The sequence below is a fragment of the Pelodiscus sinensis genome, chromosome 25, assembly GCF_049634645.1.
Source record: "Pelodiscus sinensis isolate JC-2024 chromosome 25, ASM4963464v1, whole genome shotgun sequence".
Taxonomy (NCBI): domain Eukaryota; kingdom Metazoa; phylum Chordata; order Testudines; family Trionychidae; genus Pelodiscus; species Pelodiscus sinensis.
The window spans coordinates 48,311-76,087 of record NC_134735.1 but is presented as its reverse complement, the minus strand read 5'-3'; the positions used below and the strand labels follow the sequence as shown (position 1 = coordinate 76,087).

At 52.2% G+C, this 27,777-nt stretch overlaps 1 protein-coding gene across 7 annotated transcripts; it reads right to left on the bottom strand.

The window, feature by feature from the left end:
* Nucleotides 1–438: 438 nt before the first annotated feature.
* On the bottom strand, nucleotides 439–27,026 carry MFSD2A (MFSD2 lysolipid transporter A, lysophospholipid). 7 transcript variants are annotated; one of them, XM_075908901.1, is made up of 14 exons: nucleotides 26,896–27,026; nucleotides 23,308–23,433; nucleotides 20,149–20,273; nucleotides 12,158–12,281; nucleotides 11,553–11,631; nucleotides 10,489–10,661; nucleotides 9,529–9,619; nucleotides 7,522–7,643; nucleotides 6,662–6,745; nucleotides 5,303–5,386; nucleotides 4,067–4,179; nucleotides 3,519–3,662; nucleotides 2,505–2,681; nucleotides 439–1,096 (listed from the first exon to the last, which is right to left on the bottom strand). In XM_075908901.1, exons 3-14 carry the CDS (start codon nucleotides 20,205–20,207, stop codon nucleotides 1,036–1,038), a joined length of 1,311 nt encoding a protein of 436 aa, XP_075765016.1. In that variant the 5' UTR covers nucleotides 20,208–20,273; nucleotides 23,308–23,433; nucleotides 26,896–27,026; the 3' UTR covers nucleotides 439–1,035. The 7 variants fall into 7 exon arrangements, with proteins under 7 accessions (XP_075765016.1, XP_075765012.1, XP_075765014.1 ...); XM_075908897.1 differs by lacking the exon at nucleotides 26,896–27,026 and adding an exon at nucleotides 26,049–26,359; XM_075908899.1 differs by lacking the exon at nucleotides 26,896–27,026 and adding an exon at nucleotides 25,884–25,959.
* Between the last annotated feature and the right edge of the window lie 751 nt (nucleotides 27,027–27,777).

The following is a 27,777-nucleotide window of genomic DNA, read 5'->3' as shown; positions in this document are numbered from 1 at the left end:
GGGCATTGAGTAGAGAGGAAGCAGAGGGTTAAGTGCCTGTGCAGCACATTCAAAGTGCCAGGGATTAAGGCATTCCAGTGCCTTGGATCTGTGAGAGGAGTCAATCCTACTCGGCTGACTTGAGGGAGGACAGGAACTCATGGCTGTGGAGCTGGGAAGCTAAAGAATTCCAGTTCCAGGGGGAGGGAACTGGGCCTTCCTCCAGTCCAGTCATTTCTGCCCTGAAGTCAGCCTTCCATCTAGACAGAAAGGCTGCCGACAGGTGTCCTGCATGGTGAAGTAGGGCCGGCCTGCTCAGATGCTCAGCTAGCTTGGCCCTTTTATTCTTGCAAGGATGACAGCCCCTAGAGGGAGAGGAAAAAACCCCACTGTACCACTCCGAGGGCCATTGCCCAACCGTTATGGAAATTAATATTAATAGTTCTCCTTTGGTTTCCATACATATACAAATAGGGTTTTATTTACAACATCATTAAGTTAATTAGACTTTATAAAAACCCTCACATCTCTTTCTACGTTAGTGTCCGCCTTTTACAGACAATACAGGTGCATTACCCTTCAGCTTATTCACATTGACAGTGTAATGTACACTACCAGCACCACATGGGTCCACGAGTGATCCAGAGACAGTACTCCAAGGGTCTGTGCTGTATTTAGAGTCTGCAGGACCAGGCAAATTGGCGTGAGAGGCAGACAGTATGCACAAGTCTCTTGCATGTTATGAGCAATAGCTTCCTAGCCCGGCTACTGTGCTCTGCACACAGCACTGCCAGGGCCAGGCTGGTGTTGTTCGATAGAGGCACATTAGTATAGCACTGAGTAGATCCCGTGGAATGTATGCTACCAGAACACTATGGATCCCATGGAAGGCACAAGACAACTACCCACAGATCCCATGTAACATTCACCACACGGCCCCACCTAGCACATCACCAGCACCTCCAGGGGTCCTGGGTAACAGAGTTGCCCAGTAGCAATCCCATCCAGTTGCAGAAGCCGCCCAGTGTCTAAACTGTGGATGGAAGGGAGCCGGTGTCACACGATGCTGGCGAACTCTGTGGAGTCCAAGTCCGAGGTGCTGCTGTTTTCCTCCCCCCTGGGAAGGGAAGGGAAGGGTTGGGTTAGAGAGCATCAGGCAGGATTGACCCTCTTCCCTCTAGCCAGTATCTCAATTCAGAGAGCATTCTGGGCTTTAAAGCAAGGGCCGGCCAGCCCGCATGGGGAAGAGAGGGGCAGTGATAAGAAATGGAACTCTCCTTTAGCTGCAGGATGGGCACAATGGGGCCAGGTTCCCCACGTGCTGCCAATGTCTCAGGGATCTGGAGTGACCAATGCCAGAACAGAGCTACTGTACATTCCCTGTCCAGCCCCTAGTCTCTCTGCCCAGATGACCAGCAGGGCAACAGTCAGTTTCTGCTAGGTAGACGCTTTTCCCTCCATCAGAAGCTGGATGGAGACCTGCTCACCCATGTCAGAGCTCAACAGAAATGCTCTATTAAGAAATGCTCAACAGCTTTTGGTCCCCATTGTCTTAGAGCAAGGTGAATCAAAGATGTTCTAGGGAAAGACTTCTTTTCCCTGAGCCCAAGAGCTTTTCATTCTGTCAAGCTCCATCAAGTCAGCAAATGCAGCACTGTGTGGGTGTGGCAGAAACAGGCAATGCCCACACTTCGAGTATTTATTAAGAAGCGGGTAACTGACTAATCACATAGTCGATACAAGTTGTATCAGCTACACAATGAGTTGATAAGAGGTCCTACTGCAGCTCTGCAGTTTAAACTTACTAGGAGCCAGGGGTGCAGGCAGTTCAGCTCATACTATATTTAAACTGCAGAGCCGCAGCAGGGGTAGGTCCCAGACCCAGTGCGAGCCAGGACTGAGCTGTCCCAGCTCACACTGGGTCCTGGACTGCTGCGCCTCTGCAGTTTAATTGTAGTAAGAGCCACTGGAGCTGCAGCAGGGGTAGGTCTGGGACCTGGCATGAGCGCCTCTGCCTCCTCCCCAACAAACACACCATGGAGGTGGTGCTGAGGGGAACCGGCTTCTACATTCATCTCTTCCCACCCCCACCCCTGCTTAGGCTTTTCAGGTAGTCGACTAGTTGCTTTCATCCCTAGTATTTATATTTATTGCAGTGCTTCACCATCCCATAGCAACATACTGCAGCTGCACCGTGGCCGGGGGTGCCCTGCTCCACCGTTAGCCTCACGCTACCTGTCTGGCATCTTATGATGCCGCAGCCCTAGGATGCCACCTGCTGGGTGGTGCCACTGAGCAGCACGGTAGGGTCTTGCAGCCACCCCTTTCACGAGGCAGGTGGTGCTTTAGGGCTGACAGCAGCTAACTGCAACTGCAGCGCCGCACGGGAGTGATTCGATTTTCAGTTTGTTGAGTTAGGGTCAGGACTCCAGTGAGAATCTTGGTCCTTCTCGATCATCTTCTGCTGGAACCTGCCCAACAGGATGAGTACAGCCCTTCCTCCGCAGCACAGAGCTAGCTCTTACCTTAAATCCTGCAGGGCCTTCTTGTTTTTCCTCCGCTTGTCCTCGTCAATGGGGTAGAGCTTGAACAGGAGCAGGCCCAGCAGGATCAGCCCCACAGGGGCTGCCGATACCAGCATCTTCAGAGTGAAGTGCACCAACTTGGGCTGGGAGCAGCCCCGGGTTTTGTACCCTGCAAAGCTAAGGCAAGAGGAACTGTCAAGCAAGAGAAATGTAGGCGAAGTGATTACCAGCCTCCTCTATCTGCACCAGCCCTAGCTCTGCAGAAGTACATTGAGGGGCGGGGGCACGGGGGGAGGGGAGAAAACGGCCACAAGACAGCTCAGGATTCCCAGGGAATTTCTGCTGGGCCAGCATGCGCTGCTTTAGCATCACATCACCCTTCCTCCATCTAGCAAGGAGCATCAGCTCCTCCAACCATTAAACCAAACAGCTGTCAAGGTCTTGAAGCTTCCAGCTTTGCTGTCCGTTCAGTCCTCTGACAAAGCAATGGAGGACCGCCAGCCCAGCAGGGATCAGCCTGTGACTTAGGTTCAGCTCCCCACTCCGACACAGACATCCCATGAGACTTGGAGCAAGTCACTTAGCAGGGCAGAGTCTACCTCTTGAACAAGCAGCACAGACAGGCTTCACAGGGGTTTCGGGAGGAGAAGTCAAAAACTCAGAGGTCTTCTGGGCCATATAAGTCCCAAGGAGAGGAATGACCTTAAGAGCTAGCACCTCAATTCACTATCACACTGGCTCCCAAGAGATGGGCCAGTTCCTAAGATTTCTCCTAGTGTCTATGGACAGTCAACTTGGAATGAGCCTCCCTCCTAGCACAGGAGCTGCCAGGGAGCTGCGCTGGCACTGAAGGCAGTTCCACGGGCACTGAATGGCTAATCCCCATTTCCTCCATGGCTTGGTGGCTGAAAACAGACACTCCAGACTACAGAGAGTGAGAGGCTTTTCTTCTTTGGCCCAGATACCAGGTCTCCTAATGAGTCCCCTGCCTCCAGGCTCAGCATGCAGACTCACTCTAAGCTGAGTGTGGAGATCCCCAGAGACACCCCAGAGGCAAACTTGGTGAAGAAGACGTAAAAGGAGAAGAAAATAGCTTCATGGCCACGGGAGTCTGGGTGCTGCAGGTTGAAGTCATCTATGACATCCGGCAGCATGGACCTGAGTCAAGAGAAGATAGCGTGTGAGCCTCAGCAAGAAGCTACAAGATCCTCAAGTCTTCAGGGATACTCACGCTTCCCTTTCCAGGAGTCTCCTCATCCCCAGGTTAGACAAATCCCCCTCCAAGAACAGTGCAGAATTCTCCTGAGGCAGAGGCAGAGGAATGGGCCACAGACTGTGTGGTCACCTGCTTCTTGAAAAGGCCCAGTGCCCTACATGCCGACAAGAGGGGCTTGACGCCTTAGGCAAACCCACCCACATCCTGGGTCGGACCCCACCAGTAGAGATGTCAGCCAGACGTCACTGCTACATGTCACTGCTGTGCTTCAGCACGTGCCTCCCCATCTGACGGTGACAGAGAACTTGGGTTGCAGTTCTGTGGTAGTCGGAGGCCTCCCACTCACCATGGTAAGAAGAAAGCAGCAGCAACACTGATCCCAGCTGCAACGGCCACAACGTAGGTGACAATCAGGTTACGCTCCAAGACAACGACCATGATGAGGAAGGGAATTGCGGACTATGGAGGCAGGAAAGAACAGGTTTCACCTCACCCACCAGGCAGTGTATAATTAGAAGTACCCCTTCTTCCTCCCCTTTGCTGCCAGGGCTCTCCCTAAGAGGGCACAGTGTGGGGCAACCCCCACACCATTACCCCAGGCATGGGATCCAAGGCCCCCACTCCCTCTCTATCCTTCCCCACTCTCCATTGTACCCCTTCCCTCCCCTGCAGTGCCCTTTTCCCCTCCGCTGAGCAACATGAGCCAGATTACTTGGGAATGGGGAGGTCTGTTCTCCTTGTAAGCTAAGCGCTTAGGCAGCTGCCCAGGAGAGATTCAAGTGCAGCCCATCTGATTAGCAGAGGGCCCACAGCCAATAGCATGGTGGTGCACTGAGGCATGTGCCAACATTTATTCCACCCACGGATGGAAAAAAAATGAAAGGGAACATGGATGGGGGGCCTGGTGCAGGATGGCAGTGGGGGGGGGGGGGGGGTCACACACCATCTGTGGAGAAGTGGTATGCAGCAGGCCTGGAGAGAACAGGAGGGTGGGGCACAGCAAAGCCAGCTGCCAGGCCACTCTGACTCCCTAACCCCACTCACCACAATGGCGGGAGTCAGAGTGGCCTGGCAGCTGGCTTTGCTCTGCCCCACCCTCCTGTTCTCTCCAGGCCTGCTGCACACCACTTCTCCACAGTGGCAGGAACAGGGCGCTCTGCTTCCTGGGGCTGCGGAGAAGCTAAGCACAGCAGGCCGAGAGGGGGTGGTGGGGCAGAGCACAGTGCAGCAGGCTGCCAAGCTGCTCCGGCTTCTGCCACTGCAGCAAGTATGAAGTGGGGGGGAAGAAGTGTCCCCTGCTGCAGCCCCACGCCAGGCCCCCTGTAATCCTCTTTCCCATAGGACAGTGAGGTGGCCACTGTAGGGCTCCCCCCAAAGCACAGAACCTGGGGTGGCCACCCCAAACCATCCTATGGATGGGACAGCCTCACTCCTTCCCCCTTCTGGATCGGCTGCCTGGAGGCATATGGTTTATATCCCCTGCTCTGGTCTTTCTCTGCTTCCACTTGTTAGGATTCCCTAGGAGGCACAGAGCGACAAACCATTCTCTACCCCGTGCAAGAACCCCAGGAGGCCTACTCACCGAGATCCCAAGATACACGGCAGTTTTCTTCCCAAAGTGCATGAGGAACCATTGCCAGAGGGGGACGGTCAAGGTGGCAGAGAGCTACAAATGAGAGCGAAAAAAAAGAGCTGGGTCTTGGGCCAGCCAGTCTCTACAGAAGCCTTGTCCACCAGACATGCCAAGTATCAACCTCCAGCATAGGAGAAGTGGCACTGGTTAGGGGTGTCAGACTGAGGTCAGGCCAGGATGCGCGAGGGATGGATTTGGGCTTTTGCCTGTGTTTGGAGCCCCCTTGGTTCTTTCATGTACACCAGATGGCCCAAGCTCCAAGGACCTCATTGCAGACGCCTTAGACTCTCTCCAGAAGCAGCCTTGCAAAGCCCCATGGGCTCAGCAAGCGCTGGAAGAGTCTGTTCTGGACCAGGCCGGGGGAACATTGGTGACCACTTTGCCAGATGGCTCGGAAGCAAAATGGCCCCTAGAACAGAGCAAGAGACCCAACATGCTGCAGCCAGACATGTGACAAACACCCTGTGCAAGAGGGGCCCTGGGTGGAGCAGGCACCAGGCCACTGGCTTCATGGATGCAGGGCAGGCACATTCAGCTCTGGGATTGGTCTCCTGCCTCCATCGCTTTTGAGCCCTTATGTTTCCCTAGAGCCAGGGGCGGATTTTCTTTCTTTCACTGCCTTTCTGGCAGGACAAAGCATTTCACGGTACAATGTTCCCCTGGCCCCCTCATTCTCCATTATCCAAAGGGTTCCCAGACAATCCCCTCTCTTCCCTCCATTCAGCATCTCCCTGCACTCAAATACCCAGGGCTCTTTCTCCCCCCACCCCCTCATGGAAAGAAAAAATAAATAAAATGGCAGGGTTTGGACAAAGGGCCCAGGCGGCCTTTCTTCTTCCCCCTTTCATGGTCAGCTTCAAATGCAAACAAAGGACTTGCTGCTCTTGCCAGCTGGCCATGTGGTTGCCAGGAACCAGGTTAAGAAACTCATTCCCCTTCCCCCATCCTGAGGCCATCTCCAAACACCTTCCCCCCCACATGCCAGGCACTTCCAGCCAGGATCTCCCTCCACCTTCCTGCTTCTCACCTGGGGTTCCCTCTTTGCTTTAGCTCCATAGTCAAGTCTCCACCCCCAGTGACCAGTAGCCTTGAGCCACCATGGTGAGGAAGGAGATGGCCAGGTGAAGGGGACAGCAATTCCTATTCAGGTTTATTACTGTACTGTTTCAGGACCCAAAGAGATCAGGGTCCCATTGAGCTAGGCACTGTTCAGACAAACTCTCTACCTCAAAGAGCTGGCCAGGAAGACAGGGTTGGGGATGGGAAGGGTGACACACACACACACACACACACACACACGATATGTACCATAATGGCCAGGAGGATGTTCTGGAACTCATTGCGAAATCCCAGGGTGTAGGTACAAAACAAGGCAAAGTTCCCTTCCAGCAGCTGGAGAAGGAAACAGACACGGGAAGATCACAGAGCTGAATGGGAAGATTCACATTTCCCGAGGAAAATACATTGAATGCCCTTGCTCCCCATACCGAGAAACTGGATTCCCTGGAGACCCCAGGCCTACCCCACAGGAAAAATGCAGAGAGCTCTAGCTGGATCCAGTGCATAGACACACTGAGGCTGGGGACTCTATGAACGCAGCTTGCTGCTGCAGTCAGGCCTTGAGAATAATGAGGGAGATACCCCCTCCAATAGGGCTAAGATTCTAACCCCCCGCCCTCAAATTCTCAGGAATTCTCTCAGGGCAGAGACTGTCCCGACACATCTGTAAACAAGACCCAGGGGAGTCGAGCAACAGGGCCAAAGATGGGTTTAGGCCAAGGTCACAAGATGGAAGCGGGTGGCAGGGCACCAGCAATTGCTGCCAGGAGGACAGGGAAGATAGCTAAGGCAAAAGGATGGTGGCATTTGGATTGGGAGGGTCCCTAAAGCAGAGGAAAAGAGTGAATAGGCACAATCCACATTTACTGGAAGCATGGAGAGAGACATGATTTCCAGCTAGGGCACATAGCCCATCTTGACTGCTGCAGGAGATTCCACAAGCCTTGATGTTATCTGCCTCAGGGCAGGTTTCTAGTAGTTGACTCCCTCAGCCCCCTTTGCTCTTCTACAGTTTCCTACAGCTGGTAGTCCTCAGCCAGTTATGCATTTCCTCCCCCTTGATGGCGGGCTCCAAGCCACACTGTTCCTGCCCAAGGCCGTTTTCTTACCATGAAGGCTAGCGAGGTGAAGAGGAAGCCAACAATCAGCTTAACGTAGGCACCATGTTTCATCACCAACTTCAGCCCCTGGAAGAAAGAGATGGGCTTATCCAGCTGGAGCGCCACAGCATCTGGGGAGCAGAGCATGATCAGCAGGTGATTAGACCGCAAGAGAAAAAGACACCCTGGCATAACAATGCTGCAAGAGACAAGCAGGGGTGGCTGGGGGGCATTACTGCAGTACACTGGGTTTAAAAAAAAATGCACCATTGGGACTCAGTATTAACCAGTCTCAGATAATGGACTTCTCCCAGCTTCCTGGAACATTCTTGTGAGCCAAGTCCCCATGAGTCTCATTTTAGAGATGGGAAACTCAGGCACCGACCAGTTAAGTGACTTGCTCAAGACAACACAGAAAGCCAGTGGCAGTGCTGGGAGAAAAGTCTAAACTTCCTGTCATCTAGATCTCTTCTCCCAGCATCAGCAGAGCACTGCCCGAGTGGATAAAACCCAGCTGTGCTCAAACAAAATCCCACTTCACACTGTTATTGCAGCCATGGAATAATCCAATTTCCACCAGCATCTGGGGGGCTAGATGGTCAGACAAAGCCAGGCTGCAAGATGGACATGGGTAAACAGCAGGGAAGACAAGTTCCCAGGAGCTTCCTGCAGCGATATGGTCCCCTCAGACTGCCCAGCGAGAGAGGAGGTCTTGTCAGACACAGCCCTTCCCACGAGGTTTACACAAGAAATGGTCTGACGCGGTGTGCTTGTTCCCCACCCCCACCTTCCTGCTTTACATTCACCTGAACTCCGTCCCTCCCTAGTTTTGGCTGATAAGCTGGAGTCAATAGCACGGGCTGATGAAGATGCCAGGAGGAAAGGTGCAGGAGCAGTAAGTGCTTCGACTCCCAGGGAGAGTTGGGATTCATGCACTGAATCGGGGGAGGGAGGAGGAAGGGTAAATAAAGCAGGAACCCACTGAGCCCAGAATAGGATTCTTTGCATTTGCTTTGCATCCCCCTCCAGAAAGGAGCACCCCCCCCCCACCCCAAATGGAGTTGTGTCCACACCTGGTGTGTTACAAGCACCCTAGTCTCCATGCTTTATACTGGAACGTTTTGGTTTCATGCTGGTGCTGCAGGGCTGCCACAGTCCCCGCTTCATGCTAAGCTAGAAGTTTTTCCTTCCCAGATCTGAACTACTCAAGAGCAGGGTTGGGAGCCAGCCTGGGGTGTGTTCACTTATAGCAGAGAGGGAGAGGGCTTGCCAGGGGAGAGGCTGGTGAATTACTACAGTCCAAAGGACATGGTTCACAATGGGGCCCATTTAAAGAGATTGGCAGAAAACATGGTCATCTGCTCCTGGCTGGCTGAAGCCAGGGTGTTGCTTTGGAGGCAGCTTCACCTACAGCAGGTGAGGACAGCTTTTAATAGGAATTCTCACCTTGTGCAATTTCCCCTTCCCTGGTCCTTCCCGCCCATATTATTAGGGGAGAGTCAGGTGGAGACACTGGTATAATGCTGTTCAAACAGGTGAGATGGCCCATACTCAGGTTCAAGCTGGCCAGTTGCTTAGAAAGCTCTTCTGGACACTGCAAATATGACGTTAAGGGACACCACCTCCCGCGCTCACTAGGGCTGTATTAGTGTAATCGATTAACTGAGAAGCAATAGCTTATAGGTTAAGGATACAGACTGCATGCATTTTCCCCCCACCCCTTGCCAGTGCATTGTTTAGCAGGCTGGCCAGCAGCCCAGCTCAGTCCCGGCTTGCACTGCGTCCTGGACCTACCCCTGCTATGGCTCTGCATTTCAAGTATATCAGGAACCAGGTGGGCAGGCTGCCTGGCTCAGTTCCAGCTCGTGCCGTGTCCAGGAGCTCAGATCTCCTCCCCCCCACCCACCCGCCTACCACCAGGGGCTGCCCAGGGACTATAGAATAGTCGACTGACCGATAAGAAATCATGGGGTGAATCGACTTTAGTTAAATCGATATTGAACATCTAGCGCTCACCTCGCTTCTCCTGCACGCCCAGCGACAGGACGAGCGCACAGAGTATGTAGATCCCACCGATGACGCCGGCTGCAATCATGTACGCGTTTCTCTGCACAAGACAGATGCAGAGCCAGTTAGTGAGGCTGCTCCCCCAGGATCCTTCTATCAGCCTTTCTTGGGGAGCACTAGCCAATGGTGCAGCCAGGGTCACGCAGGCACCGGACGGAGCTCTCACTAAGACTGGAGTGGGCAGTACCCATGAGACTCTCCCCTATACCTGCTGCATGGAGATCAGTACCCCTAAGTCTCTTCGCTTAGGGGCAGCCATTAAAGAAGGACATGGGTGGTGGCAGTGCACTGGCTATGTGACCACCCTACGCCAGTGGCAGAGGGCCAGGACAACACCTCTTCTGCCCTAGGTCCTGCCCCACCCCTTCCTCCAAGCAACATGGCCCAGGAGACTAGCATGGGGGAGGGAACGACTGGGGTCAGCCACCCCCCATGCTCACTGGAAGCAGCAGGGGAAGTGCAGCAACCCTGCCCCAGCCTGCTCCCCCAGCTGCCTCACTCCATCTCCTGCTGCTGAATGTGAGGGATGTTCCTGCCCTCCCGCAACTGATGCAGCTGGGAGCCAAGGAGCAGAGTCACATGGCTCCATTTCCACCCCCTCCTCTCCGCTGCTGGTGAGTGTGAGGGCCCATAGCAGGCATAGCTCTGGCTCCTTGTTCCTCCCACCCACAGTGTTGGGGGGAGGGACCCCCCCACAGGCTCCTCGACCCTCCTCACGCATCACCAGTGCCTTAGCGCCACAGCAGCTCCATTCTCATTATGCAGGGATCTCTCTGGAGACAGGACAGAGAGACCAAGAGACTCAGCTTTCACATTATTTCCTGCCTCCAGAGACCAGCTGAGTCAGCAGGGAGAGGCTGCGATGAAAGAGCAGAGTGCGGGTGAGTGGCCAGGGTGCCACAGACATACCGTGTCCGTGAGGGAGCCGGTGTCACGGGTTACGTTCACCGCCGCCATGGCCACCGAGGAGTTAGTGATGTCAAAGAAGTGGGAGTCCTGAATGCAGGGAGTACCCGCCTTACCCACGATCTGCCCCTGGATGGCCGTTCCCAGCACTGTGCCCAGCACCTCCACGGTCATACCTGAGCAGAGGAGACACACTGGTCGTAACTGGGTTGTCCACGTCAATGCCCTGGGCCAACAGAATAAGGAGAGTGGATCCTAATGTCTGCTGCTCCAGAGGCAAGCTTCATGCTGTACACACCCCTAACTTTAAACCCTCAAGTGGCACACGGCACCCATCCTGCCAGCCACAAGAGCTCCGCGCGTAACTGTAATTGCTTCTACAGCTCTCCGAGTATATGGGAGGAAGCAACTCTGGGGGGGAAAAAAAACAGGCATGGAGAGGTGAAGGGATTTGCCCTGGATCACACAACAGCTCAGCATGAAGGCTGGGAACAGAACCCAAGATTCAAGTCTCTACCCACTATGCTCTCCAATGGACAAACTCTCAGCAGGCAGTGTCCCCCAACCACTCGTGTCCAGACAGACTCATGCCACAGGTTAGATGTGGACTTCACATGAGAAGCACCAAAGGCCCTTCCTTATAGTCTAATAAGAGGGATCTGGTGGCTGCAGTGTAAGTGAAGTGCAAGGAGTTTTGGAAGCCATTCAGAACATGCACATAGGCAAGGAGGAGCCCATGTGCAAATATGCTCCCTGCCAGTAACGTCGGTGTATGATTCACATACGTCTTGTGGGAGCAGCAAGAGACACCCCCCCACACACACACACCTGTCCATTACGTGTGCAGGATACTCAATGGTGAAGCCTGCTGCCTACCAGTGACCAGAAATGAAATGCCAGGAGCACATGTACTTCTGAGCCTGCAACCAAGCTGTGTGTGTGTGTGTGTGTGTGTGTGTGTGTGTGTGTGTGTGTGTGTGTGTGTGTGTGTGTGTGTGTGTGTGTGTGTGGAGGGGGGGGAGGGAAGCACAGACTGTAGTTGTAAGGGAGAAGGGAAGGGCACTTACGATAGGCAGTGGCAGAATCCCGTTCACTCTGCTCCCTGCTGATGAACATAGTGAGTGCTGAATAGGGAACATGGAAGCACTGCAAGAGAGAGAGAAAGTTAACCCTTTGGTGCAGACATGTTGAAGGAGGTCCTGGGAATTCATGCTACGGACCAGAGCAAGATGCTGAGAGCAGGCATAGATTGAATGGGTTGGAAGATTCTTTTGTGGAAAGAAAGCTTCATCCAGGCACAAGACTATATACCAGAACAAACAGGAATCCTGGCTCCCATCTGCAATGCTCCACCCCACTCAAGGCCGACCTTTCGGAGTCCCCTACACTGCTGGAGGGGCGGAGAGGAGCCATGACTGGTCTCACCTCTCCAGTCCCAACAGCAGATCAGTCAAAAATACCTATGGCCAGAGGCACGACTGAGTTGTACAATCAGGACTGTGGGAAACCCAGATGACTTTGGTGGTCCCAGGACAGCCTTTGCAAATTCTCAGCCTCTTACACCTGTCAGGATGGCTTATGCCAAGCCTTTTTCTCAACTGCCTGATGAAGCTGAGAAGAGGTTGTCCTTTTCCCTCCCAAGGAGCCCAGGTGGGTGTGGCAAGGGACTCACCGTCACAAGCGTCTGGAACATGCAGTAAAAGAGAAGATGCCACATCACCTGGCCACTTGAAGTGTCTGGCACAAACCATACCAGGAAGTAGGAGATCACAGCAAATGGAGTGGAGATGATGATCCTTTGGAGGAATGAGAGCAAGAGGAAAAAAGTCAACATGAACAGCGATAAGCTCCCAGTACTTCGAGCAGCTGGGATAATACAAGGGCCTTGCTCCTCAAGATGCAGGATATGAGCTGAGCCAAGTTGCAATTCCAGCCCTTGGACAACATATCGTTTAACTAGAAGCATCACATCAGGCTTCTGAAGTACCCTGCATAGGCCACCACTGGAGACAAGATGGTCGAGCTGGACCACTGCTCTATTTCATGCGGGTTGGTCCTTAGACATGCAGAAGATTCTTATGAGCTGATCTAATCAACAGTGACTCCGGAAGAGTGAGAACAGGGAGCTTCCAATGGGGTGCCCCAGCCTGACTGATCATACCCTCTGAATCTTTCCTCTTGCCTCTAGCTCACTACCTCAGTTAACATGAAGGCAGACGTTGCCCACTGCCACGCCACATGAGCCCTGTGGGAAGAGGTTTGGACCCATGACACCTTCATATGGCAGCAAATCCAACCTCTCAGATTCCCCTTCCTGGCATGTGACAGTCACTGGAATTCAAAGGGGTCTGGGCACCTAAAGCTTTTCAAAGGAACCTAAGGGATTTCTCGTGAGTCTTTCCCTCAGCTCTCTCCAAACTCTGGCTGCAATCCTGATCTCCATCCCCATGACCCCTCCCCAAAGGGGCTATTTAATCACAATGAAGTTCAGAACTCCAGCTTGCTGGAGATGGAAGTCTGAAAAAGAGAGAAAGCGCTGACTAAGGGTTATGGAGAAAGGCTTTGATCTCGGAGACCAAATTCACTGACCGGAGCAGTGAAAGGCTGCTGGGTGAACAGGGGATGGCAACTCAATGGTTCTTCTCTGGGGGTGAAGAAACCAGATCAGGCATCACATCCCTAGCCTGGCTTATCTACATGGACAAGTGACTGTGCTGAAACTTTCATGCTCGGAGGAAGGGGGGGGGGGGGGGGGAAAATCACACAACTTAAGGATGTGAACAACTAGTCAACTATCTGATGAGCAAATGTTCATTGGACAGTCGACCCACTCGTTGACACGTCACTTCCCCCCTTGCTGCCTATCAGAAAGGGGCAGAGAAGGGGGTGCTTCAACGCAGCAGTGCCACATGGAGCCCGGGGTCAGCTGGGGACTCCCTCTGACCCCATGCTCCATGTGGTGCTGCCATTTTGAAACTCCACTAGGAACACGGGGCCAGCAGGCGACTAACTGAGTCCCCTGCTGCCCCGAGCTCCCTGCAGCACTTTCACCTTTGAAGTGTAGCAGCTCTGGGACTGTTGCTACATTTCAAAACAGAAGTGCCCTTATCGACTAATCGAATAGTTGGTGCAAATTGCATCGACTACTCGATTAGTAAAGTTTTGAGTTGGCATTTCCAACCCACCTTAACACAGGCAGCTTCAGCACAACCACTTGTCAGTGTAGACAGGCTCCCAACACTGGGAACGACCCCCCTTGTGGAGGTGTTTTTCCTACAGTGCTGAGAGAGCTCTCCCCCAGCACTGGAGCCATGGCCCCACTGACAAAGCCTTAGCAGTGCAGAGCTTCAAGGGTTCCAAAGCATTTTACACCAACCAAATCTCCAGCATAAGGGGACTGCCCCTTTCCCCAAGCAGAGAGCCATCGGTTAGCAAAGGAAGAGTTGATCTTCAGCCCCGAGAGAAGAGCTGGCTCTGTCATTTGGACAGGATGAAAGTGGGGAGAGATGTGGAAGGGTCAGAGAAATGTGGATTGGAAAGCAGAAAGCCTGATCTAACTCTGGGAGCAAGACCCTACAGGAGCTGCCATCAGAGTCCCAGGGAGCTGGTTCACTCACCACTGGCCAGAACAAGAGCCCAAATCCTCCCCTCTACCCTGCAGACTGGCCCTACCTGGGGATGCTGCAGCAGCTTGGAGGCTGGGCACCCACCATCAGCTACCACACAGTCGCAGGGGAGGGGGAGAGTGTCCTTTTCGCTTGGCTGAGCCACACGTTGCTGTCCCTAGGGAGCATCCAGCTTTTGCAAAGGTGCTCGTATTAACTGGTAACTGATTAAAGGGAGGTAGGCCTACCCAGAGAGCAGAGGAGATTCTCCAGCTGAGAAGGGCAAATGTGGTTGGGGGGGAGGGAGGGGGAGGGACAGACAGTGCACAGGGGCCTGTTGGAGTTCAGGCTTTAGCAAGGCTAAGGCCTTGGGAGGACATATTGAGAGGGAGGACATCCTGGTGAATGCACCACCAGCAAGACCCACAGATGAGAGACTAACACGGAAGTTTGGGATCCCAAAGTGCATCACAACCCTATATTAATGGGGTCACCAGGGCCAGTGTTAGTTGCTAGGGCCCCACGTTGAAGCCGAAGTCTGAGGGTTTCAGCCTGGGACAGTGGGCCTCAAGCTGAGCCTCCCTTCTTGCCTGGAGCCAGTTAATATTTTCACAATATCAGTAAGAAACAATGCAGCTCTATAGGTTCAAATCCCAGCCCCCGACCCTCCAGCAGCACCAGGAATAGAAGAGCCCCTACACCCAGTACTCCTACTTTATATGCATACAATAATAGAGGTCATTAGAGATATCAAGATCCAGAGTGATGGGTCAGTATTGTCCCATTTTACAGCTGGGCAAACAGAGGCACAGCATTGGCACAAGGTTACACAGTACAGAGGTGGCAAAGGTAAGAATAAAAAAATGCAGGAGACAGTGTCTCACAGTGCTTGCAGCAGGAATTTGGTATCTGGACCTGCTTCCCATTTTCCACCCAATAACAGGGGAAAGACGCAATTTCTTCTTTCAAAAAGTAAAGCAACCTTCTTCCCCCAAGTGTTGCAGCTAGGACTAAATCAATCCCATGGGGAAATGGAGCCTAACACATGCCTATGGAAAGACCTAGAGACTCTAATCAGACTTGGACTCTGGGTTAGGTTTTGTACAAACGGATTGACAGTCGCTGCCTCCTTTACAATCCACGAGGAGTCAGAGAGGGTCAGGATTTGGTAAGTGGTCTCTTTCCTCTCCTGATTGAGATGGCAAGGCATGGAGTTAAATTTAAATGCCTGGGGTGAGAGAGAAACACGGCACCCAAACACATTGTATAGCAGCCACGTGGGGGGAACAAGAGAAGGGAAAAATACATGGCCCGACACACACATTTTTCCCTGAATGGGTCATTTCCAGGTGGTGGGAGGGAGCAGGCCAGTGTGATGACGAGGCCAGGAAGCAGTGGAAAGCACAGAACCCTTCAGCTGTTCCTCTTCCCTCCCATTGCATCAGTCACACATTGAGTCATTCAGTTTCCATAAACTTTTACGCAGATCCAAAGCTACAGGAGGAAACACATTCCCACTGTGGAGGGGCCCCCTATGCGGTACTGCAAGGGAGTGCTACAAGGTTACAAACAAGGGTACATTTCGGATGCCTGCTGAGCAGATCTCTCCTCTTCTTGGGTGTCTGGGAGTAGAGCCATGTGTGTGGCTTGTGTAACTAAAGTCAGGAGAGCAGCTCAGCCTTCCTCCCGCCCCCAGCCACCACTCACAGGCTGCACCCAGTCTGGAGGCTGACTTCTAGTAACCCTTGAGCAGGAGTGTGGCAATTAGCAGAGACATCTGAAACAGGACATGCAGCCCCGTGAGATCTAGTCTGTCTTCCCATTGGCCCACTGAGGATGGCATGTTCTTCTGTAAGTGGCACACCCCCCCTCCCTTAATGTTTAACTATTTCCTCTGCTTGAGCAGATTCAGTCCCTTGACTATCCTCTGGGGACGAGGCAGAGCCGAAGTCAGCTGAAAACGTGATCTGCAAGGAGACCCTCTCAAACAAATGGGGTGCTGAGAGCCCATCCCAAGAGTCACCCTGAGGAAGTGAGATCTGGGCAGGGGAAGATCAGAGTGAGCAATCACTGGCTGGGCACAGCTGTTGGGCAACCTTTTGGGAACAAGAAGGAAATTTACATGGGCCACCAGAATGAATTTGGGGGCACAGGGAGGATATGGATCCAAGCTTAAGGGATCAAAATTACAATTTTATCCTGGATTCAGGCGACAAGCACTGCCCCTTGTCACCACACTCAGTGGAATTACACCCACCAAGTGACTCTTACTCGTTAAGTTACAGGTGAGTGAGATTCAGAGTAGCTGGCAATACATTCCTGGGTAGATCTGCCTTGTTTAAGCAGCAGGTGATAAGAGGATGTTGACAGGCGATCAGAGCTCATTAAAGCAAGTCATTCAAACTGACCCAGCAGAGATCTCAGGGTTATACAGATGAAAAATTAACCATCATTCCTACTTTACAGATACAGGGAGGAAGACTGACACAGGGCCCCAGCAGTACCTCCTTGCCCGTGCACACAGCATCCTGTTAAAGCCAATGGGATTGTGTCCATAGTTCTAGCTATCGAGGATCACCAAAAGGTGGCACAATCAGGCACCCTGCTACTTGCTCAGTGACACAGAGCAAATAAGTGTAAAAGCCACGAATAGAAGCCACCACGCAGCTACTCGACACCTGCTTCCCTACGGTAACAATGAGGCAGGATTCCCCAGACTAAGGCTCAGTAGAATTCTAAGGATACAGGTACTGTTCAATGGAATGTGAATATTCAAGTCCCCCACGCCCATTCTCCCCAAGCCCAGCCTTACCAGCACAAGACCATAGCACACAGGATAACTAAGTTCAAATATGGAGCAATTAAAGAGCAGCCTGCTGTTAGCTGTGCTTTGGAACACACCTGGATGGCTGCTTGGTGCTTGCTAGCACCAAATTCCTCCACATACACCCAGGGAGGGAGGGAAAGAGATGGGACGACTATTTTTTTGTCTGTGTGAGAAGCCTGGTTTAGAGCAGCAAAACTAGAACAGTGTGTGTTTTCATTACAACTACTCTAGGAACCCCAGGGAGCAGGGGGATACACTTGCCAACTGTGGGGAAAGGATCAGTCCTGTTAATTCCTCCCTCCCCACTTGGCATTACAGCAATGCTGCAGGGTGCTCCATCCACTGCCCTGGAGAGGGACATTAGCTCTTTAGCCATGCAGGCCAACCCTCTGAACACTGCAGGCTAACAGAGGCAGCAGGTGGAGATCAACCCCCTAGACTTGGTTCTAATTTCTCTGCTGTTTTCTGTGAGCAGACACCTGCCTGCTAGAAATAGAAACCAGCTCATTCAGCAGAGACCAATGAGCTACATTGCACTGTGCAGCTGAATTGAACCTGTGCTCCTACAGGGGAACAGTGCTTCATCTGCTCCCCATGCGCACAGTCCTCTTAACCTAGGCCCTTGTCCACACCACATCACATCCTGCCTCTCTGGGATGGTGCTCGTCTGTGCAAGTGCTTGCAGCAGGGGTGGCCAACCCATTTAACAAAGAGAGCAGAAACAGTGGCAGAAAAAAATGCTAAGAGCTGCACCAGAATTGTCACGGGGCGCAGGGGGCGGGAGGAGGAAGAAAGCCCCTCAGAATTGTTTAAAATAGGAGGCGGCCCATTTAAGAAACAAGCTTAGGCTTTCTGGCCATATCAGGCTCCTGTCGATGGCTGCCATCTTGGGCGCCATTTTGAATCGCCGCCCCGGTGAGCGCAGGAGCAGCTTTGCAAGCTGCACTTTTGGGGGAAAAGAGCCGCGGGTCGGCCGCCCCGCTAGAGCTCTACTCTGCAAAGGGGAATTCAGAGAGGAGCCAAGTGGGAACATGGCTAAGAAAGAACACGTGGATTGCAACTGACAACTCAGGCCCTGTCTCCAGTTGCTTTCTGTTCCCCCTCCCCCACGATCAGCTGTAAATCCCATGACTTTCTGCAACCCACCAACCCTGGCTGCAGAAGTAACCAGTGCTCAGACTCGATTGCATGCCCACCCCTTCCCCAGATGGGGAGTGTGGATAACACTGCAATGCCACATGTTGCGCCGCAGACAGAAGGCTCTCCCCTTCCAGCAGCACAGCTGCTTCATTCCCAACATGGGGCAGATTTTCCAGGAAAGCAGCCTGGACAGAGCATCAAAGCTCATATGGTCCTTACCACCCAGCAACGCATGCACCTGAGCAAAGCTCTACAGTTCTGCTCATTGGGACAGGAGGGCCTAGTGGGCAGCCTTTCACATCACCTTCAGTCATTGCTTTCAGTGGAGCGACTATGGATTTACACAAGTATAAGTAGAGGAAAATGAAGCCCATTGTGTTCGGGGTGAGAGTGAAGTTGGCTTGAACATATACTTTCCATCCACCTTTTGCTTTATATACTGACTCCTCCCCAACTCCATCCGTCCAAGCCAAACCAGCTCCCTGCGGAAGAATATAAAGCTAAAAGCTCCTCAGAAGAAGGGGACCCAAAATGAAGTACAGAACACAGCCTGCCTGCAAGATCGACCCACCAGTCCTTGAGTAGACATTTTCCCAGGGACTCCCCTACTACGGCCAGTGCCAATTCAGCACTGGGAGCCGCAGCATCCATGGATTTTCAGATACTGTGTGAATGAGACACATGGGTCTTAGCAAAGCGAACAGCCATGAGCAATGGGAAACCTACAAAGCTACTCCCTTTGGGGAAAAAGGCCTCCCACCAAGGCAGGTGGAGATAAGAGAAACTGTCAGGGGCAGGGGCCATTTACACTTCTCACCAACTAGAGAGTCTCTCTGTCTCAATACACAAGTCAGACAGAGGAATTTTGCCCTTTTCCCACCCCCAGGGCAACAGGTCCCAGCAGGATGACAAAGGAACATGGAATGGTCTTCCATCTAATTCAGATGCCAGTCTACATACTCATGCCTTATTCCCTCCCCTCTGCAATCCTACTTCACAAAACTCCATCTGCCTCCTAGGCCCATTCCTGTCTGCCCCATTGGCCTCAATGTTCATACAGCACCTGGCAAAATGGAGTCCTGGGTCACCTCCGGGCACTACCCCAGTACACAAATAAGCAAGGAGCTAATGTCGAGACCCAGCTGAGCATGCAGGCTACCCCTTCCAGGAGAACAGGCAGCCTCCGTGACAACAGATCTGGAAGGTTGGGAAAAAAGCCACCCTGCAGATCTATCACAGAACTCCCCGCTTGCATATGGCCACCACCAGAAATGCCTCTTATCATGCAAGGCTACAGAGCTTGGCACTGCTGCCAGTCTTTGCAGTGCCTTAACTACGTATTTTTGTGCCTGAGGCAAAACATGAATTATGTTCTTCCTCTCCTTAGGTTAGCACATGTCATGCTCTTTACTTTTGCAGCTTATTATTTTTACTTACTGTGTCTTTGTACCCCTGATTAGGATGCACCCAGGGCCAGCACCCCACTTGCCCTTCCTTGCTACAGCCGAGTCCTTGTCCTTGCACCTCTCCAAGGAGTTTCATGCTCAGCCCCATGTGGGTTGAGAACTAGCCAGGCACCTCCAGCCCAGGGGCTGAACTAGCAGCGATGCTGGGAAAGGCCCCTGTAACTACCCATTGCTTGGTTCACCGATTCCCACACAGAAAGGTTTCCTTCTCCCCCATCAGGAGACTATGAAAGGACCAGGTAATAGAATTTCCTGGCTGGTCTCCAGGGCTTGTTCTCATCCCAGCCATCCAGATTACTAAGTCTCAGCTGACGGCCAAGCGTCTGTTCCATACGGTGAATGGAATGTATCTAGTACCAGCTTGGACTCGTTGTGCAACTTTGGGCAAGTTCCCTCTGCAACACATGGAAAACATCCACCCTTCTCTGAGACCTCCAGGGGAGAGCAAGAGTCGCATACAGGGTAACCAAGACAAGTCTCACTCTCTAGGAGGCCCCCAGGAGCCTAAAGCCAATTCAGAAAGTCCCTTGCTGCTTTTACCTCTGAGGAGCTCCAGGATAGTCCTTGCTGAACCCCAAGTTCAGGCCATGACAAAAAATTCCCAGTTCCAACAAGCTTCCCTTACCAGGGCATCAGGCGTCCAAGGCGGCTCCAAGGGGTTTTACTGATGAAGAAACCCACCATGGGGTCAGTGATAGCATCCCATGCTCGACCCACAAAGAGGATGATGGAGGCATAGAAAGGGTCCAGCTGTTACAGGAAGAGGAGACAGGATTCATTTGTATAGCCCTGGACAGGAGATGGCGAGAGACACCCCATGACCCTGAGGCTGTCCAATCCCCTTCCCCCAGCTGAATGCTCTCTCTCAAGATTTTAGCCTAGACCTTTAGCATTAGGAAATGGAGCTGGGGCACATGTGCCTCTCCTCCACACATTCCAGGGCAGTTCAGAGACAACAGGACTATCTGCTTCCTTCTCCCCCCAGAGATGGCTACTCTGGGTATTGGGAGAGGCAGCCTGCAGTTGGAAGTAGGATTTCAGCCCTCCTGCCTTCTTTTCCACATTAAACTCTTGGCAGTTTCTTAGCGGCCCACACCAACCCAACACCTGCAGCATCCCACAGTAGCTCAAGTCTGCTTCCCAGGTCTTCTTGCAATCCCATTTGGAGATTTTTTTCCCTCCTAGCTATTTCTGGAACATGCCACAAGTACGGCCAGCAACAGCTCCCTTCCCCAGCCACACCCTCCATCACAAGATCAGTAGGAAAGAACACAACTCTCTGCAGGTACCAATCCCAGCCCTAGGCCCCCAGCAGCACCAGGAGCAGAAGAGCACTTACACCCAGAACTCCTACTTTACATGCATATAATAGAGGTCATTAGAGATCTCAAAACCCAGAATGATGGGTCAGTATCCGATTTTACAGGTGGCCAAACCAAGGCACAGCACTGCACAAGGTCACACAGTACAGAGGTTGTAAAACTGGAAATAAAATCACAGGAGACAGTATTTTGCAGTGGTAGCTAGTATAAACCCAGCTCTAAGCACTCTGAATAAATCACTCCAATCTGATCCATGCTTCCTTTTTACCTGGAGGCAGTATTTTACAAACTTGGAGCAAAATTTTTTACTTGAATGCTTTAAGTTAGACACCTAAATCCATATGCTAGCACCTGAATTCAGGTCACATTTTCCAAGGGCACTGAACCCTTGATTGCATTCAGTGAGCCTTCATTTCTCTGCAACACGGACCTCCCCCAGTCCTCAGCTGCTTCAGTCTTGGTGTGAAATGAGGGTGCTATGGTTCACTTTAGTGATAGAAATGTAGCCGTGTTAGTCTGGTGTAGCAGAAGCAAAATACAGGACTATGTAGCACTTTAAAGACTAACAAGATGATTTATTAGATGATGAGCTTTCGTGGGCCAGACCCACTTCCTCAGATCAAATGTTGTGACTATTTTCTTCCACTATTTGATCTGAGGAAGTGGGTCTGGCCCACGAAAGCTCATCATCTAATAAACCATCTTGTTAGTCTTTAAAGTGCTACATAGTCCTGTATTGCGGTTCACTTTAGGCACCCATGTGTGAAGAGTCCCTTTATTTAGTTTCCAGCAGTCCTCGCCACTAAAAGCCCATCTGAACAGGACACGACACTGTCTGGCAGGGTAACCAGGGCTCATCTAGGACTTGTAAGAGTCATCCTAAGACTCCTTTATGCAACAATGAAAGATACTGTTGTGGGAAGGGGCTCTTTACAGCATCCTTTGGCAAGAAGTTCCACAGGGTAACTGTGTTGTAAGGGGAAATACTTCCTTTTGTTTTATACCTGCTGCCTATTAATTTCATTTGGTAACCCTTCCCCCCTCCTTTTGTTATGGGAGGAGTAGATAACTTTTTTCTTAATTTACTTTCTCCACACCAGGCATGATTTTATAGACCTCTATCATATTTCCTCCCCCCCCCCCACCCACTTAGTCATCTCTTTTCCAAGCTGAGAAGTCTCAGTTTTATAAATCTCTCCTCATATGGCAGCTGTTCCACACAGGGAAGTTGGTCTGCTAGGTAGGGATGTTAAATTTCGATTAATCAGCTAATCGATAGAATTTCCATCAACGACTCCATTAGTCAAAATGGGAGGCACTCGCTATCCTGCTGCACGCCTCCTTTTGAATGTACAAGAGCTGCAGTAGGGATCCCTCTGCCTCCCTTGCCCTCCTCAGAGACGGTGCTGGGGGAACTAGTTCCTGCTCCTGTCTCTTGCTGCCTCTCTCTGATAGAGGCAGCAAGGTTTTTTTTTTGGGGGGGGGGGGCAGAGGGGAGAGGAGAGGCAACTAGTTGAGTGACTACTCGACTACCTGATAAGCATATGTTTATCAGGCAGTCAACTAGTCGTTTACATCCCTACTTCTGGGCAAGTAGAAAAATCCATCAGGGATACAGTCTCTCCTCTGACCCCCCCCAATCTCTATCCATTGCTTCTGCTGACAGACTACATGAGCTTTAAGCCCCACATTTTTCCTCATCCCTAGATCAAGACAGACTAAAAATAGCTACATAAGAGGACTGGATCCCAACAGCTATGTATCAACAGGTGTGTTGTAAGCAAAACTCGTGAAGTCATTCTGCCGCTCTACTCTGCACTAGTTAGGCCTCAGCTGGAGTACTGTGTCCAGTTCTGGGCACCACATTTCAAGAAAGATGTGGAGAAATTGGAAAGGGTACAGAGAAGAGCGACAAGAATGATTAAAGGTCTAGAGAACATGACCTATGAAGCCAGGCTTCATGAACTGGGCTTGTTTAGTTTGGAAAAAAGAAGATTAAGGGGGGACATGATAGCGGTTTTCAAATATCTAAAAGGGTGTCACAAGGAGGAAGGCGAAAATTTGTTCCTCTTGGTTTCTGAGGACAGGACAAGGAGTAATGGGCTTAAAGTGCAGCAGGGGAGGTTTAGATTGGACATTAGGAAAAAATTCCTAACTGTCAGGGTGGTCAAATATTGGAATAAATTGCCAAGGGAGGTGGTGGAATCTCCCTCTCTGGAGATATTTAAGAACAGGTTAGATAGACATCTGTCAGGGATGGTGTAGGTGGAGCTTGGTCCTGCCTTGAGGGCGGGGGGCTGGACTCGATGACCTCTCGAGGTCCCTTCCAGTCCTATTATTCTATGATTCTATAAGTACATGGATCAAGATAATCTCATGACTGCATGATGCAGAGGCGTTCCTGGAGCCCCCTTATCCTAACTACTCAGCCCCAGGCAGGCAAGCGTGGCTGAAAGAATTACCTGTGCCACATCCAACAGATAGATCTGCAGGAAAAAGCCAAGAGCACTGCCAGTGATCTGGTAGGGAGCACCACCAACCGCATAGCACAGTTTGCTGCACACAGACAGCTTCTCTTTATTTTCCTTCTGCAAAAAGAACAAAAGGCAGTAGTTTAGTCACTCTGGTCTTAAGTGTCAGATCTATAGCCATCAAATTCAGGGAGCTTCCTCTCCTCCCTCAGTCATTCCCCCACTTCCAATTGCAACCTAAGGCCACAATAGAGAACACAAACAGGCCCCCAGCCTCCGCTACAGATAGGGAGCTCACCGGACTCATCTCTTGTTGTTCACTTAACAGCCCCCAAAGTTTTGATTTCAGTGGAGGACACAATGAATTTGTGTCTCTGTATCCAGGACACAATGTACCATGCTTCCAAACTCTGCTCTTTTAACTTTCAGGGTCCTGTTATCCCCACTGCACCATACTGCCTTCCACAGCTGACTAGCAGCATTATGATGGAGCATGCCAAGAAAGGGGAGCACAGAGAGCTAGTTTCTACAGCCTGCTCTCTGTGGCTTTTAAGATGGCACCTGCAGTAGAATAATCAGCCGGACAGGCCTATTGCCATCCTATACTCTTCACTGTGTGGGTGTATGAGCATCTTGGAGGAGGGCAATCCAGAATCCACCTCAAGTAGTCAGATCCCTCACTTTACATAGAGGACTTGGAATTCCAGTGACATACAGGCAGCATCCAAATAACTTTCCTTGTTACTCATACTCCCAAAGGCTGTACTGTATTTAACAGATTGTTTAAGCAAGAATGCAGGCTTGGTGCATCCAGATTTACAGCTAACAGGGGGCTGGGTTGGACACCACACAGAATAAGCCAGAGTAGTTTCCATCTGCATCTCATGCCTGGCAGAATCTCTGATCCTGCAGTGATCTTCAGGCAAAAGAGGCAGATGATTAGAGAGCCCTGCAAATCCATGGATACTCACTTTATACCTGCAGGTATCCATACTCATGGATGCAGTTATCTGTGGATCTTTGTTCTGGATCCATGCAGGGCTCTACAGATGATATATGTGCAATTCCTCACTTTCCCTAGAAAAGCCTCAAACTCAGGAAAATCACACCAGGGAGCCTGCTCCCTTGGTCTGTGTGCCTTCTCAAATGAAGGGTCTTAACCAAGACACAAGGGCTCCCCAGAGGAGGGGGTGCAAAAAAAACCAGAAAGCTACTAGGGCAGTCTTAGATAGGCAGGCTGTCAAATTAATTCTGCAAACTGATACCATCACCAAATTAGAGCTACAGCTGCATCTAAACATATAGAGAGGAGAGAGAAAGCCCTGGGGAATTGGGGTTCAGTTAAAACAGGGAGCCTTGATGGCAAACAGGCAAGCGGAATTGCAAAGGAGTGAAAGATGTATTGATAATTTCCTTGGGAAGGAGGTTGTACACCACAGACACACAACACAGACTGTGGCAGTATCCCAGCAGTATAGTTGGGTGAAAATCATTATTATTAATAGTGTTATCAGACAGCTTATTAGTGAACCAGGACCCTGTTGCACCAGGTGCTATACAAACACAGAAAAGAGACAATCCTGACTTAAAATCCAAGTACAAGTCAAGGGACAACAGTCTGAGACAGACAGACACAGAATACAAGTCAATAATCAGACAATACCGGCCAATTTTGGTTGGACCCATTCCTGGGGACACAAAGGACAATGCTGGGGGATAGGCAATACCAGATAGGCAGAATAATGGCCATAGGACTACGCAGGCAAGGGAGCAACAGGAGCTCAAGTGCTACAGCAGCTGGGATGGTGAGTCACTGTGTGGTCTTGGGCAAGTTGTGCCATGCCTCAGTTTCTCCTTTGATATCAAGAAGAGGGTATTTACCTATTTCACAGAGGTGTTGCAAGGATTAGCTCATGTTTGCAGAGCTCTTTGAGGATACTATGCTGGATATAAAGTGCTTAAGTGCTGCTTACCCTTGTCAGGAGCAGCCTGGCGTCACAGCACCTCTAACACTCTTACCAGGCTGTACAAAGGATCACGCCTAGTTCTAAGAGCCCATGAGATCATTACCTTGTGCATCCAGAGGCTAAAAATGCTACGCCTCGCCCCTCCACTGCCCCCTCCAGAGAGCGTATCCAGAGTCTGAAACTCAATGTAAACAAAGCCCAGAGCAAGGGCTAACAGAGCCTCAAAGCCCAGCACAGCCCCGATCCCCGCCCCCAACCCAAAGGGGCTCTGCCGGGCCGGGCCGGGCCGTGACCTGAGGAAGCTTCCCTTCCAAGCAGCACTTTGAAGCCCGTCTACCCATGAGAGGGTTTCTCCAGGCGACTCTCCTTTTCAGACCAGCCTCCTATCTCCCACAGGACCCGCAGCCCAGGAGACCGCGCTCGGACTCGGCGATGGCCGAAAGGCGGGAAAAAAGGACGCGGCTCCTTTAAGAAAAGTTTGCCCACAAGTCTGATCAATGAACTTGGGCTAGAGCAAGCGGCGCGCCCAATCCCCACGCTCCAGCCAGCCAGACACGCCCGGCCCCGATCCTCCCCGCCGTGCGGGGGGAGGACACACACCGGCACGTCCAGCCACATCCTCCTGCCGGGCCGGCTTCCCCCCCAGCCCAGATCCGCCCGCCGCTGGGGCTTTCCCTCTCGCAGAGGAAGTTTTATACCTCCCCGCCCCAGGAATTCCTGCCTCCCGCTCCACCCGCTCCTGGGCCCCGCAGCCGCTGGCTTCACCTTGGGGCGCCGCAGCTCGTCCTGCTTCAGGAGCCCGGGCTGCAGCAGGCCGGTGGACGAGGCGCTTTCCGCCCCCTCGCCTTTGGCCATGCTCCAGCCAGCACTTCCCGCCGCAGTCGCAGAGGGCGAGAGGGCGCCGGGCACAGCCAGCGAACAAACGTCCAGCCCGGGTGTGGCCCGCGAGGCGGCAGCGAGGGAATGAATGGCCAGGGGGCGCCGGAGCGAGGCGGCAGCGAGGGATGAATGGCCAGGGGGCGCCGGAGCGAGGCAGCAGCGAGGGAATGAATGGCCAGGGGGCGCCGGAGCGAGGCGGCAGCGAGGGAATGAATGGCCAGTTTCTATCGGGGAGTTGGGTTTAATTTCTCTCCCTATGTCCCTTCCCCTTCAATGGACACACCCGCCTGCCCAGCCCCCTAGGCCCAGCCAATCCCAGAGGCGGCACGAAATAGGCTCGACGCCCCCGCCAGCCTCAGGCAGGCGCTGGGCGTGGGAACTGTCAGCCAGCGCGGCCTGGCAGAGCGCAGGGCCTGCTCTGCTGGCCACGTGCACCGCTTCCCAGGGACCGACCTTCCGTTCGCTCGCTCCAGCCAAGTCAGTGCGGTGGCTCCCGGTTTGCAGCGCGTGAAAGGAGAATCCGTCCCTCGGGATCCGCAGCCGCGTGGCCCGAGAACGGCTAAGCTGGGCCATCTGGGCCCGTGTCCCGTCTTCCAACCCGAGCCGGCCCGGGGAGGGGAGGCAGGGCGGCTGCCCCTGCCCCTGCCCTGCCCTGCGGCGGCTGCCCCAACCATATGGCCGGGACCCAGGGCATAAGCTGGGGCTAGCGGTCGCCTCCCTTCCCCGCACTCACCGCGCAACCGGCTCGGCTGCCTGCTCCTCTCCCAGCCCACTGCGCGCGGCTTCTCAGCGGTGAGAAGCAGGGCCCTGGGCTTTCCGCTTCCCTTCGCCGCGGAGAAGTGGGATGCAGCGGGCATGCAGGCTGCTGGGTGACCTCTCCTGCTGCTGCACCAGACCCCCTGTAATCCCCGAGCAGGGGCAGGACTGGGACCTGCAGCGGAGGGGCGGTTGCCCAGGCCCGTGCCGCTTGGAAAAGCCCTGCGGGAATACACAGAGCAGGCAGTCAGGGAATGATGCAGCCTCTCTTGCTCATTGCACTCCGTAATGCAAATGCATGGGAGGGGGGCACTTCTGAAAACTTCCAAACTTTCTTTTACTGGAGATGGGGAAGTTTCTTTCTGACATAGAATGCACATGAAAACAATGACTCCTTTATCTAACCACTGTTGCAGGCTGTGGAAGTGAAAGTTTGGATACATCCAGAAGGAAAGTAAATCTTAGTAATCAAAAGGAAAAACTATGTAGCACTTTAAAGACTAACAAGATGGTTTAATAGGTGATGAGCTTTGTGGGCCAGACCCACTTCCTCAGATCATATTCTGGAAGAGAATTGGCATGACCATATATACCAAAGGAATACAATGAAAAAAGTGAACACATTTTTTGCATAAGTTTTTTGCCAAGAAAACTTGTAGTGTGCACATAGCCCTAGAGTACTTTGAGGGGTCAATAAGCTTGTGGACAAAGGGGATCCAGTGGACATAGTATACTTAGATTTCCAGAAAGCCTTTGTCAGATCTTGTGTCACAATCTTATTTGCATATTTTGTGCTGATCCATTTTTGTGCTGGGATTTTTGCACAAAAACAAGCAGTGTAGATGTTTTCTTTTTGTGC

Coding starts and splice junctions, on each gene's coding strand:
- MFSD2A (XM_075908897.1), bottom strand. CDS start 26,138: ATGGCCAAAGGCGAGGGGGCGGAAAGCGCCTCGTCCACCGGCCTGCTG. Junction 20,274..23,307: donor ATCTGTTGGATGTGGCACAG/GTAATTCTTTCA, acceptor TTCCTGTAACAG/CTGGACCCTTTCTATGCCTC. Junction 5,387..6,661: donor ACATCCTCCTGGCCATTATG/GTACATATCGTG, acceptor TCTCATTTGTAG/CTCTCTGCCACCTTGACCGT.